General features: G+C 38.0%; 1 protein-coding gene across 1 annotated transcript in view; it reads left to right on the top strand.

The window, feature by feature from the left end:
* The window catches only part of Snd1 (staphylococcal nuclease and tudor domain containing 1), a 437,205-nt gene that overhangs the window by 180,348 nt on the left and 241,811 nt on the right, over nt 1-15,046 (top strand). Inside the window, exon 12 of the mRNA XM_004856405.3 lies at nt 14,270-14,370. Within this exon, the coding sequence (XP_004856462.1) occupies nt 14,270-14,370 (101 nt within the window). The remainder of the gene's footprint in view (nt 1-14,269; nt 14,371-15,046) is intronic.

The raw sequence follows: 15,046 nt of genomic DNA, 5'->3' as shown, positions 1-15,046 counted from the left end.
CCATGAAGGTCTTGGCCAGTGATTGCAGTGAACTCTTAACTTGCTGGAATTTTGGAGGTTGGTACTTTTGTGTTGTCTTGGTTATTGTTCAGGATACTTCTCTCACTGACCAGGCATTTTCCTACTACCGTGTAGTACTTCTGGGAGTTGGGGCTTGTTCATTCTCATGTAATGGTTTAAAATGATCTGGCAGTTGTACAAAGTTTATTAAATATCACTATCTCTTTTGGACTGGTCTTTTGACACCCAGGATAATAAATTTATAGCTCAAAGTGTTACCTCAGGAGTATAGCAATTCTCCTGTTCTTGAGATATTGACTTATCTTCAGGGCTAAAAGATAGAGACTTTTCCTTAATAGCATGAGAATAAAATTTCTTTCCATATTAAATTATGGAGCATAGCTCACGGGGTCACTTCTGTTTATTCCTTTACCACTGTGCTATAGAAGAATTTATCATTAGGTTTTCCACCTTTAGGGGTGGGGCCAGGAAAGGAGTTTTTAGCTGATCTGAGCCCCTTACAGTGACTGTTACTTTAAGCGGCACATCGGGGAGAGATTTCTTGCTCTATATACCAAGGGTGTTTCCAAACAGGCCAAGTAACGAAAATATAAGAGTCCTTGAAACCTGAATTACAGTCTGGTTCAGTTTAAGTGAATGAGTGTGTGGAAGGAAACTCGGAAGCAGAGGGTAAAGCCTGTGGGAATTGTCTTTTTTGGCAGACTCTTTCCATAGTTTATATCTGTATCATGTTTACATCCTACACAGTGGCCATACCACTTATCTTGGGTAAATAACTACTGTGAGGAGGTTTCTGTTTCTTTGAAGTTGCTAGTTGATTTCTCATTATGAGAGTGGCTTTTTTTTTTTAATGAATTTGGCTGAGGTCCTCTGAAGTGGATGGGTTAGGGGATTAAATTATTTCTTTAGATGATTTAATTCTGGCTTCATTTGTGTTTTTAATGATAGCTCTTCTTGTGCCATCAACTGCTCTCTCAAGTGATTCTCAAACACTTTCTCTTGTTATTAAAAATAATAAGATCTTATTATTAAAGTGGTTCTCAACACACTTTTTCTTACTATGGCTGCAGTCTCAGAAGTACACCTTCGTGTATAAACAAGTTATGATACTTCTTTGCAACATACATTTTGCCATTAAAAACTAGTGAGGTCTGGCTCCATACTACAATATAGAGATAAACCTTGAAAACATTTTCCCATATAAAAAAGTTAGACGAGTACGCATTGTGTGGTTTTACTTACACGAGATGTTCTGAATAGAGAAACCAACAGGGTCAGTGACTGCAGTGGTGATTGCCAGGGACAGGGGAAGTTAGCAAGGAGTGACTGCTTAGTTGTGATGCAGTAGATATTCAGTGTTGAAGACCCCAGTTGTGAGCAGGCCACTTTTTTGTATATTTGCTGTTGCTTTGTTGTTTTGTTTTTAAATATAGATGTTTTCTTTATATATGTACTTCAGCTTACCCTGTCCTTTTGGGGAGTGAGTGATGACAATGTTCTGGAATTAAATAATTTTGACAGTTTGCACAGCATTGGGAATATACTAAAAACCACTGAATTGGTACAATTCAAAGTGGTTAGAATGGTGAATTTTGTGTTGCATAAATTTATTATCTGAATTAAAAAGTACACATGCATGTTAGTTATGTTTCTTGGTGCTAATACTGGTTGGCATTTTATCCAGTATAAAGTGGTGTTAAGAGTGAGGATGGGCAGATAATTGAAATGCGGAAGTGGTTCTCATTAAAAGAAGCATATGTTTATCTAATGGCTTCCTAATTCTTTTTAAGTGTTGTTGGGTAATCTTGACCTTCTTGTTATAGTGGAAACACAGGGCATTGGTAAGCATGTTCAAATGATGCCAGTCCCTTTTGTAATCTCTTGAGTGTTCACTGTCTTTTACTAAAACTCTATTGAAAATCTGCTGTCCTTTTTAGAAACTTAGTTCCTAGTTCATTGAGTAGGAGTAGGTGGCTAGGCATACATTGGGTTTTCTGGTGCATACAATTATAAATGTTGAGTTAGAGTTCTACTAATGGGAGCAGGGTATGAAGGCAGCTTATTTGTATACCAACCACAGTTTTCCATATTAGACTATCTTCTCAGATTATCTTCTCTGAGGCATGGCTGCATAGTTTTTATTGACTATACCATGGTAATTTGAAGAAAGAGAATGAATTCCATCTGTAGTGGAAAATGTGGGCTCCTTTTCTGCTCTACTAATGAGGAACAGGGTCATAGGGCAAATGTAGGTAGCCCTCCAACCCTAGCAGGTCTTAGAATTAAAGAAAAAAACCGCTGCCTTGTCCACTGCAAAATGCGGGATCTGAATGGCCCATGGACAAAGCAGTGTTTTGTATCCTCCGGTACTTTTTCCTAGCTCTATGAAGGACTGCAGCTAGGTATGACAAACATCAACCAGTAGTATTAGACTGTCAGTGATCAGCATGCTGAAATGCTGTTCCTTGTTACGTGACAAGTACGGGAAACATATGGCAGGCAGGTGGTGGTGGCAGGATCATTATCAGGTCACAGTGAGATTGGCAGTTCATTTGCAGATAGTGATGTCCACCTGCCATGGCAACAGCACACCACTGGGTACCCAGAAGCTCTTGTGATCTTGTCCTTCTTTGTCTTGCACAATCCTTACTGTAAGGTTGACAGAAACTACTGAGCCATGACCATGGCCTCAGTGTGGGAACTGTTGTGATGAAGTCAGTTATGTTGAAGACCCTGTGACCCTGCCGGTCACTTTTTTTTGCATTTATTGTGGTTTTGTTTTGCTTATAAAGGAGATACTTACTTTAGCTTACACTATTGTTGTTTTTCTTAATTATAATCTTATTTTCCCCTTTACAGATATAATTTAAAAATTTTGATCTCAAAAAAATATATGGAGAATTAAAAGTGCCCCATAATTGTACCTTCAAAGATTAGCCCTTCTAATTGCATCAAGTGTATTCCTCTAGAGCAGTAGTGGCGAACCTATGGCACGTGTGTTGTTTTTCTTTAAAGATAAAAGATGTTAATGGATGAGTTTTTTTTTCTAAACTAAAACCTCAGTACTTAGGTTTAATTTTAGTGTTGGCACTTTGCAATAAATAAGTGGGTTTTGCTTTGCAGTTTGGGTACTTACCTCTAAAAGGTTCACCATTGCTGCCCTAGAGTCTAGATTCTACATGTTCCTTACTTTTGTTCCCTAAAAGATTAGGTTATACATACCATAATGCATTGGCTTTTACCTGAACGTCTTTTCCATAGCAGATTGTATAGATCTCCTTTGTTTTCAACAGCTTCATCATATGCTAATAAAACACACTGGTGAAAAAAATATGATCTCTGTGGTACTCTTGGACTAAATCTGAGCTTGTAATTTTGCATTTATGTTAATACACCATCAATGCAAAGGACATAGTACTTTTACCTACATCTGTGTTTTTTTTGTTTTGGGGTTTTTTTTTTGGATACTGGGGATCGAACTCGGGACCTTGCCCTTGCAAGGCAAGCAACAGCACCACTGAGCTAAATCCCTGGCCCTCCATCTGTTTTTTTTCTTTCGTCCATCTGTGTTTTGATAGACTGAATTCCTAAAGTGGAATTGCTAAGTCAAAGGACATTCTAAATGTATTAGAATTGCCAATTTAACCTCCAAAGATGTAAAAATTTAGATAACCTGACAGTGGTAGAAAATACTACTGGGAAAAGCCCACAAAAACTGTAAAACAAAAGCACAGACAAAGATGATCAAATTCAGCATCTGGAGAACTAGATGAAGGTTGGAAAATTCTGATGGGGATGCACTGAAAATTCTCAAAGTATAAATCTACAGGTGACAGATCTTGAAAGGAGGACTCTAGCATGACATCAAAATAATTTATCCATTTAATAGGAAGTTAGTGAATTACAGAATATTCTTTTCCCCTTTCTGCAGGTGCCTCCTAGAAATAGTAACAAAGATACATGGGAAGACTTGTGTCTACACAAGTGTACCTTTCAGCGTTGGCATTTCAAATCCCGGGAGGTGCACAGTTTTGTCTTTTATGGCTGCCTTTGATCTCTTTTCCGTTATCAATCAGTTATCACACATGAGTTCAGTTGCCTTCAGGGATCCATCTACTTTTCTGGGAATCTGTTGGATCTTTTCCCTTGAAGCAACCAAGAAATTCAAAAATTGGTTGGACTTGGGCTTGGAGTTGTTTGGCCTCTGCCTGGGTCATGCTGCTAAGTTGTCTTTGACTTGTAGAATATGTGGATAGTACAGTCCAGAACACACACACGCGTGCTCACACACATACACACATGTGTGATACATAGCCTTAAAATGCATATAAACAAAATTTACCTTAATAATTTTTAAGTGTATATCTGCATTGTTGTATACTGTTCATCACCCATATCCAGAACTTTTCATCTCAGCCCGTCAAACAACTCCCTCCAGCCCTAGACAGCCACCATTCTACTTTCTGTCTCTATGAATTTGACTACCCTTGGTACCTCAGTTAAGTGGTATCATTCAGTATTCTTTTTTATAAGTGTGTGTGTGTGTGTGTGTGTGTGTGTGTGTGTGTGTGACTAATTTCACTTATCCTAATATCTTTGAGGGTCATCCATGTTGTAGCATATGTCAGAATTTCCTTCAAGGCTGAAAAATATTCTGACATATGTATATACCACATTTTGTTTACCCTTTGATGGGCAGTTCTGTTGCTTCCACTTTTTGGCTATCGTGAGTAAATTTCACTGTGAACATGAATATTCAGTTTCTCTTCGAGACCCTGCTTTACAATAATAATGTTGATATACCTAGAAGTAGAGTTGCTGGATCATATGATAATTGTTTTTAATTTTTTGAGAAACCTAAGCAGTATTTTTGCTTCATATGTCTGATAACTTAGTAGTAGAAACTGGAGGACTGTTGGACTCGGAGAAGACTTCTTTGTCTGTTCAGCTATTAGAGTTTGCTTATTTCAGAAATACTAGCTATTGATGCAGATGCTACATGTGACCTAGGCTTACTCTCCACTGCTAATTATTTAGCTTCCAAATACCTGTATGTGTTTGTGGGCTGAAGAGTTGCCTATGTGCATTATACTGTTTTTCAAAATAGTAGCTATAAGTCAGGAGAACTGAAATTGGAGGTGTACACAGGTTTGTTGCAGGTTGATCTTCAGTGGCTGTGCAGTTTTAGACATTGACCTTAGGTTTCCTGCTGTGTGCACCCTGTGCTTTTGGTCACCTAATTTAATAGGTCTGTATCTTCTGTGTGAGATGGAGGGGAGAGTGGTGAGGCTACAGCAAAAAAAAAAGGCTTTTGCTTAGTTGTAGAGCACATGGTAGCATGTCTGAGGCCCAAGGTTTAATGCCTAGCAGATCCCCTTTCTTCAGATTCCTGAGTCTCTCCTTACTTTTATTATAGCTATTTCAAAGACTGGATGACACTATGTATTTGCCACGGAAAGAAGGAAAGGAAGGAAGGAAGGAAGCAAGGAAGGAAGGAAGGAAGGGAGAAAGGAGAAAGAAAGGCTGTTGACATTTGATTGTTTTAGAATGCTTGTTAGCCACAAAACTGAGAATAATTTATATACAATATGATGCATCGTTGGGCAGTTTCTTTGTGGGACTAGCAAGCATTCCTGAAGAATGATTATACTTTTTCTTCATAATTCTTCTTTGAGGTCATGAGACATTTCCTTGAGGCCAGTTCACCATTTTAGCCTTGGCTACCATTAACTTACCTAAACACATACTTCAACTTCTCAGTGCCAGCTCATGCCTGAGCAAAAGGAGTGCTCTGATTATGGTGAATGCAGGTTGGCTTCTGTATATTTCCTGTGCTTACCCAAGCAATCCCTACCCCCAGAGCAGCAGGAATTTATTGGAACTCTTGGCAGGGTGAATATTATAGTCCCCAAGTATATTGCTTAAGATTTCTCAATTTGGCCTTTTGGTAAGTGGAAACTTTCCAAATCTTCATACACTGGCATATATTTACAGAGCAAATGTAAATGTAGCCTATTTTTATCCATTTCTTAATAATGTCCTTTTTATCCCCCTAGTAATTCTTCTTATAAGCCATTAAGCAAATCCTCTTTCTTCAGATCCTTGAGCCTCTCCCTTTACTTTTATTACTGCTGCTGTTTTAAAGACTGGGTGACATTGTGTGTATTCTCCACAAAGGCATAAGTATCTCCATGTTTTCATACTGCTTGTGTGGCTGGAACTTCTCCAGGGAGACTTCTGGACAAAGTGATTTAATTTCTCCTGACTGCTGGTGACCTTGGAAATTTTGGACACAGATGATTTTGATTGACACTTATGTAGAAGAGAAAAAAAAGACCCACACTCAACTTCCGTTCTCTTGGGAAGGCAGTGTGAGGTGGTAGCTCCCCAAGGAGTAAGAAGGGCTGTGCAGGGATGTAAGGCGTGGTTTCTGATAGTGTCTCTGGGGCCTTCTGGTGTTTCCCCTTAGGGACAAGCAGTGAGGTACTAAAAATAAGTATTGGTATGGGTTATATCACTGACATAATGTTAAAATGGTCAGAACATTAGCACATATACAAATTATGCTTTTTAAATATTTGTATCATTATAAAGACTTAAGAGTCAAAAGACTTAATGAAAATGATGGCCGCTGTGAGGTTATTTTCAAATACCGATCTATGTTTTTCTTTAAGGTCTCCATCAGTTTGATTTAAAATATTTCCAGTTGTCAGAATTGTATTTCCTTGTTGATTTTTATATGTCCCTATTGTTTGTCTCCGTGCATAAACTGTACAGTATATTATCAGGTCATTTTGATGTTGCATTTGTTGTCAAGTAGTTATCACTGTTTCTAGAAATTTCAGTCTCAAATGACCCCTTACATAAAATGTTTTAACATATATTTTTGGATCTTGCACTTGTGTATGCTTGAAATGAAATATTTACCACACTGAAGATTTATCAGGGAACAGTGATATCCACTTAAGTGAATGCCTAATGTCAGGTAGGAACTCTTAACATCTCTGACCCCGAATTACAGTGTATTTTACCTCTGGCTTCAAAACAGATAAAAAACATCACCCCATTGGGGTGGGGAAGGGGTCGTGGTAGGAGACTGTTTGTTGGGAATCCATCAAATAATAAAGCCATTTGACTCTCCTGTTTATAAAGGTTTGTAAGCACTATAGGTTAACATTCCATTGACGAAAATGAAATGTGCTTAAAATAGTTCTGACTGCGTGGGGGAGGTGGGAAGGGTGATTGTAGATGGAAAGAGCAGCATAAGATGTGAATAAACAGCCAGGCTTAGCACTAATTACAATGATTTGGAAAGGGGTGTTCCAGAACACATCTAGGCTGGATTGCAGAGGTAGCATGAGAGCATTGGTTTCTGTCCCTGTTCTGCTCTTTGCAGCGTAGATGAGACAACAATATGTATAATTTTTTATGAATATGTCTTAAAGGTTGTTTTAAGAGAAATCATAGCTCAAAGATGTCTGAATGGAATAAACTTCAGCTTTTATCATTATAAATTTTATAAAAGTAGTTGGCATCCACCAATTGCTGATTTTTAAAAAATAATATCCACAGTCAACATAAGCGATAATTATTAACTAGAAAAGCAGGTAGTTCTTTGATATGAATTTCTGGCCACAATCTAGTTGCCATCTCATTAGAGTAAATTTCAAACACTTACGATAAAGATTCTGGGACTGGCGAATGTCATTGAAAAGTACTTTCATCAAAATACTGAAATGAATATATTTGATAGTATTAGTTCTGTACTTCTTTTCTGCATGTACAATTTTATTCTCAAACCAGAAATTGCTTTTGAGAATTAAAGGGGTGTGGCATGTCTTTCTACTCTGGTCAGGTAATACATTTCAAAAAGAAAATGAAAGATAAACATTTGAGTTTTTCATACCATTATTTTTATACTTGGTGTGAGGGTCCATAAGGATTCAATCGATATAAGATAATATGGGCTTGCAGGGAAAAACAAAGCGAGTAAGTTAGGACCAAAAGGTAGTAGTAGCATCTGTGATAGAGGCTAAGACTTTTGTGCCTTAACAGATAGTCCAGGAATTCACAGTCCCAAAAGGCAGACCATGGCCATGTGTGACTTGGAGCACATGAGTGTCGTTGCTTCACACAGGGATGTGCTGATCTGATAAGATACACACCAGCCATTAAAAGCAAAAAACATCATGTCAAAATTGGTTTTGTATTGATATGATGATTGTTTTAAAATTTTGAGTGAAACAAAAAATAATATTAAAGTTATTTTCACTTGTTTCTTTTTAATTTCTCAGTGTTGTTACTGGGGAGATTAAAATATACACACATGACTGTCATTTGTAACTTTTTACATTTTTGTCACACAGTGCTTGTCTAGAAGCAGGTAAGTCTGACATGGTCTTGTGAGAACTGCATCACACATAGTTAGGTCACTTCACTGGGAGGTGAGCTGAGAGCGTGTCCAGAGAGGACTAAGAGGCTCATCTTTTGAAGCTCTTCCTGTATCTAGATAAATGGGTGATGGGTGTTTGTTTCAAAATTTTAAAATATCTATCTCTTATATTTTTAGAGGTACTTAAGATATATAAGGTACTTTTAGCAGGGGAAAGAGATCAAGAATATATAATTTAAATACTGGAGGGGTGTTGTGTGTAGAAGCTCCTAGATGGACCAAAGCAAATGGAAACTTGGCCTCTCTTTGATGTTCATTGTCTTCCTCATTTCATAAAGCAAGAAGTATCCTGCCCCAAACATCTGTGGTTAACCTGCTAATTGAGATGGTTCACAACACTCAGCTTCAATTATCTTTGGTAAATAAAATATCCAATAACTGGTACTTGCAAAATTAATCTGTAAAACATCTAAATAAATACTAAATAGTGTATCATTCTTTAAAATAAGCCCTACTTATCTCTAAGTTGAGATGAATATGTATGAGGCACATACCCTTGTTTGCTGTGAACAACTCCGTAAGGAGAAAAGTATATTTAATTGAGTCTCTCTGCCTAATAATTTTAGAAGTCTAATGATTTAAGTCAGTGCGTGTCTTATTGATGCATATATGTATGTGTACATGTATTTATTTATCTCATGCACTCTTATTTAGCACTTACTCTATGCCAGGCACTGTTGTAAGAAAATCAGTATATGCTTATCCAAAATAAATGGCACTTCCAAGAGCTCACTGTGAGTCCTGCCCTGTTCTAAATGCTTTATATATTAATACTTTTCTTGGTAGCACAGTGGAAGGGGCATAGTTGTCCATGTTAAATGGCAGCACAGAGATGCTAAGTAACTTTTCCAAGTTCACACAGCCATTCCAGAAGATTGCTGGGAACCAAATGTAGCTGAGTTCATACTCTTAATGTGGGCGTGTGAACTGTGTTGTTTTACTTTTGCTTCTAGGCATCAGTCAGATTTAGGGCCAGATGGCATCTTCTTCATATCAGGAACGCATAGAGGTTTTCCATAACTACCTGAGAATTCTGTCATGAGATTGGGATCATAAAAGAGCTTATTTCTAGAGACAGTATTTATTACAGCTTTTTGTGAATTTTATGATTGGCTGTGCTGAATAATGGGTGGGATTATGTGGTAATCATGCAAAACAGCCTCACATATAGCTCATATTAAAACTATACTCATGCTGCGACCTGGAAATCTTGTGGATATACAGTTGTTTTCTCCCTACCTCATCTTTTATCCTTAGATAGTTCACATTTCATTATCATCAGCAGCATCAAGGTCTCTGAAGTTCTTTGATACTTTTCTAGTCACTACTTGAATGAAGGATATCCAGAGATGCTCAGAATTTCTTAAGTGAGGTCCACAACAATTTTATTGTACTACCCTGTTTCCAGGCCTTAACAAAGCACTGTAATATAAATTTCATCATAAGTTAGCATCTTAGTTCTTCTAAAGGGTCCTGGAATGGCTTTCAAGGAAAATTCTACAATCTAATTAGGCCAAGGATGAATCCGATTGTCTGCTGCACTTGTCTTCAAGAAAAAAATTTAATGAGAAATTATGTAATTTTGTTTGCTTAATCTTTCTTGGTAGTTGCTTTTATTAAGCATTGGGGATTTATCACAGTTTCAAAATATTTTTTCTTCCCAGCACTTCCCACCACACCCACAGTTGAAATAACTGTTTTTGTTAAAACAACAGAATTGTGAACAGCTTGATAAAGTGGACCTTTAAATACCTGACCTTTTCATTTCAAAAGTGTCCTTCAAGGCCAGGGGTTTAGCTCAGTGGTACCTCACCTGCCTTGCAAGTGCAAGGTCTTAAGTTCAATCCCCAGGGAATGTTGGGGGCCGGGTGTCTAAAGTGTCCTTCAGAATTACACGTTTGAAAGAGTTCCTGATTGCGTATGTTCATTCATGCAACAAATATTTACTTCATATCCACCTATTACTTTACAAGTACTATGCCGGATCTTTCCATGAGTAAAAGACTTGGCCTCCCCTCTCATGGTGCCAACAACTTCTGTTCCACTTAATTGTAGTAACTGTGAAGTAGGAATTACCGAGATGTATGAAAATGCAGTATAGTACACTATGTCTCTTACAGATTTCTAGAGTTAAATGATACTATAAAGGTCCAATCTAGTGCTCTCATTTTCCAGGTGAGGAGAACCTATGATGTAGCAATGTTACAAGACTCATTTGTAAGCGAGTGACAGGGAGAGCCAAGAGTCTAAGGGCTCCTTTTGGTAATTGCTATAAGCAGGGATTAGGCTCTGGGTCAGTTGTAAGTTTTTGTCTTGTGTATGTAAATATAAAAAATGCTTGTATATCAAATATTTCCAGTATATGGTTGCTTAAAAAGAAAAGTTCATGTCCATATTAATCAGTTTAACTCATGCCATTTCATGTGTACATACCCACAGACTGAAATTTGAGATTATCATTTATTCAGACAGACATTACTGAGATTTCCAGTCATTTTAATTTATACTGTTTAAACTTTGGCTTTTTTGAAGTGATTGACAGGTCAGTGATGAATATCTAGAGATGAAAAACTTCAAGGTAAAGAAATGGATCTCAGAATTCACAGGAGAGGAACATAAATGCTTATTACACATTGACTTTAATTCTTGGTTTGTCAGAGTTGCCTGCAGGTGTTTATCTTGGCTGTGAGCTACTCTCAGGGCCTCGTTTGTATTTGAGATTTTCTCTAATAATGTTGCCTCCTCAAAGAGCTCTTTAATCTCTGATTTGCTTGCAATTCTCTGTCTCTCCAGATATAGGAAATAAATAATTGGCAGATGAATGTAGTTGTTTCTTTGGGTTATTGAAGATTGAAGGGGTTGTGTTTTGTGCCTTCCCATAGTTTTGCTGGGAGGCAGTTTTAGGCTAGCACCTGGGGTTGTTCTGCAGGCCTGGAAGATGCACAGGTGTTGGTTATTGTTTGTTATCATTACTCCATCGTGTCCGTCACTGGTCAGGTCCTCCACCCACCGTAACACTGCCATTCATGTGGTCTTTTGGATTGAACTGGCTTCCTCTGGGTAGAGAACAAGTGTTTCTTTGTGTCATGTTCCTGTGCTGAAGAGCTGCTGTCCATCCCTGTCTGCACCCTGAGGAGAAGGCTTGGCATTGGCAGGTGCCAGGGTAACCTTGAGATTCACTTAGTTTATTTTTAAGCAGGGATGAATTTTGTCCCTTGCTAACACTATTGAGGGCTCGAGCTTGTTAGATGGATTGTGTGAAAATACAAGGACATGTGGACTTTCCTCATCTCCACATACTAATGTTCTCCTGAATCCCCTCAGTTGGACCATATCCAGTGGCTACGTGCTATTTAAACGTGATCCCAGGAGACTTTATAGCCCATGGTTTGGCCAACCTTGAGGCTTAGTTTACACTTGTGATTTGCTGTATGATTTTTGCTATGACCCCAGATATTCTGTTACTTTTCTGGCCATGCTCTGCTTCTGTGGGTTAAGAGGATGTTGACCAAGAAGAGTTCCAGGTAAATAAAAAAATGGCTCTGTATGCAGCTCTGCATTCCTTGCCCTGCCTCTGGGCTGTATTAACTCTGGCCAGCTGTGTTCAGGGAAGCTATTAAAAGCACTTTGTTGGAGGTGCATTGATTAATATGTCTCTTTGATTATAGTTTTCACACATGCTCATCTCCTTAGCTTTAGAGAAATTGGTAAGACCTAGTGGCAATTTCAGTGTAGATATATGATTTTAAGTGTCATCCTTATATTTTCTTACTTTGTTTTTGTTTCATCACAACTTCTCATGAGAGAGATTTACCTCAACTTCAACCCTTAATTGCTCTGGTCTTTGATGTGGCTCTTTTTGGTTGCTTCTAAAATATGACTCAATGGAATGTTCAAATGTGTGACCGACAGAATTTTGAGGCAGCTGTCCTTTTCCAAATTTCTGTGTTCATCGTAAAAATGAGTTTGTGTAGAGCAGTGTGAAAGGATTTTAATGGTGCTAACCAGCAGTGTGGCTGAACTTGATGCTCATGCAATCTGCTGTTAGGCCAATTGGTGAGAAGTGAAGCTGTGTTTAGAAAGGGATTATAGACAGTAGAGATCTTAAACGATTTTATGAAGAAATTGACTATCTTAAACAATTTCATAAAGAAAAAATGTTGCTTATTTAGTGTGTACTAGAATTAAGAACTTTTCCCATTTTATACTCCCTGCTTTCTATCTGTGCACATATCCTTGTTAACTCAAAATTATCCTCTCCTCCCTCTGTTAAAAAACAAAGCAAAAAATGTTTTAACTACAAATGTGTGTCTGTTGGACCTAATTAGTTGTATCATTTTGATGTACATACTGTGAAAAAAAATTTCCAGCATGTTTGTGGCGTGAAGTTCTTATAATAATGTGGTCTATGAGAAAGTATGGTAGACTAAAATTACGTATGGAATTTCTGGGGAGGCAAGTTATATATTTAAACACAGATTTTCAAACTATTCTGATGCAGGAAAGGTTAAAGGATCGCTTTACCATAACATCTGGTAGTCTCTCAGGAACAATGCAGCACTTTGTTCTGTCAGAATTTCCATGGGCCTTGTGTGCAGCCATTTGTCTTTCTCTTTCAGTTTTTTTCTCCTTTCTTTTAAAAATGCACTTTTTTTTTTTTTTTTTTTTTTTTGGTGCCGGGGATTGAACTCGGGTCCTTGCGCTTGGAAGGCAGGCGACCTTGCGCTTGGAAGGCAGGCGACGTAACCACTGAGCTAAATCCCTGGCCCAAAAATACGCTTTTTGAAACAACAGTTTTAGGTTCACAGCAAAATTGAGTTTTCTTCCTGCATGTATGTGCAGTGTCCCACACTAGAGCAGTATATTTATTAAAATTGATGAATTTACATTGCACATCATTATTGCTCTGAGTCCTTAGGGGGCATGCTTGGTATTGTACCTTCTGTGGATTTTGATAAATGTGTAAAGGAATGTATCTGCGTAGTATCACACAGAATAGTTGCAGTGCCCTGAAAATCGCCTGTGCTCTGCCCATTCATCTCTCCCTCTACCTCTCCTCCTCCCCTGGCAACCACTCATCTCTTTACTGTCTCCCTAGTTTTGCCTTTTCCAGAATGTCGTACAGTTGGAATCACTCAAGATGAAGCCTTTTCAGCTTGGCTTCTTTCACTTAGTAATATGCATCTGAGGTTCCTCTATGTCAGTTCATGGCTTGGTAGCTCTTTTCTTCTTACCACTGAATCATATCCCATTGCCTAGTTGTAGCACAGTTTACACATTCATCTACAAAAGGATATCTTGGTTATAGCTGAATTTTGACAGCTATGAACAAAACTGCTACTAACACTCATGTGCAGGTTTTTGTGTGAATGAGTTTTCAGTTCCTTCAGGTAAATTCCAAAGATGAAACGGTAAGGGTATGTTTAGTTTTGTCAGAAACCACCAAACTATTTTTCAGAGTGGCTGGACATTTTGCATTCCTACTAAGGTTGAATGAGAGTCCCTCTTGCCTTAATCTTTACTTTTGGGGAACTAGTCAAGTCTTTTGCATTTTAAAATCAGATTGTTTTCTTACTGTTGATTTTTAAAACTTCATATATTTTGGATAACTGTCCCTTATCAGAAGAGCTTTTGGAAATATTTTCTATAGTCTGCTGCTCAGCTATGTTTTTATTGTTAAGATCTTAGACCCAGAAAATCAAAGTTGAGTTGGTCTTTTACAATTCTGCAAGCACATGTGGTTGCTTGTGAGCTGGATGCAAACCTACTTTAATTCCCTTAATTCTTTATTTTCAGGTCAATGTGACAGTGGACTACATTAGACCAGCCAGCCCTGCCACAGAGACAGTGCCTGCCTTCTCAGAGCGTACCTGTGCCACTGTCACCATTGGAGGAATGTGAGTGTTCTGGCTGGCAGAAACCCAGCTTTAGTCTCACATAGCTGAAAGTTCTCTGCTCAATCAAGTCTCTCCTTCCCTTTGCTCTGCTTTGCTTTCTCATCCACTTAACCCAGTAGTTTGTAATTATGCGCCTGTGCAGCACTTTATATTTGCAAAGTACTTTATAATCACTCATTAGCTAATCATATACTTTCATCATTGTTGTAATTTAAGGTTTATTGGGCTCTGTGTGCTTGGCACTATGAAGTACGTGCTATTACAATTAATAATACTGTTTACTGAGTACAAGCTGCTCCTAGGTACTGTCCAAAATTAGTTCAGAAAGATTCTCTGTATGTTGGTTTAGGAAGTTGAGTTGTAGCACCACTCACCTAAAAAAATAAAAAATAATAAAAGAGGAGAAAAAAAGAGGAAGAAAACAGGTTAATCGGACATTTTCTTTGTACAGAGGGTTGTAATCTGTCCTGGCTATGCCTTGGTTCTATTCCAAGGTCTCTTGGTAGCCTGGTTGATGAACAGAATCTTTTAAGGGAGGTATCTGACATGGGAAGGAGGAAGCCTGCTGGGCCATGCTACCACAATAAATATTAAAATAGTCAGTCCCAGTAGCAATTCTTATCATAAAATATACCAGCATGATAATTGTTTCCTTCTCTATTTAACAGTCTTAAGT

This window comes from Heterocephalus glaber, unplaced genomic scaffold (genome assembly GCF_053883595.1).
Source record: "Heterocephalus glaber isolate CG9 unplaced genomic scaffold, H.glaber_assembly_v1.0 deba00000546, whole genome shotgun sequence".
NCBI lineage: Eukaryota > Metazoa > Chordata > Mammalia > Rodentia > Bathyergidae > Heterocephalus > Heterocephalus glaber.
Note: the sequence above shows the minus strand (reverse complement) of the source record. Positions and strands in the feature narration are given on the sequence as shown.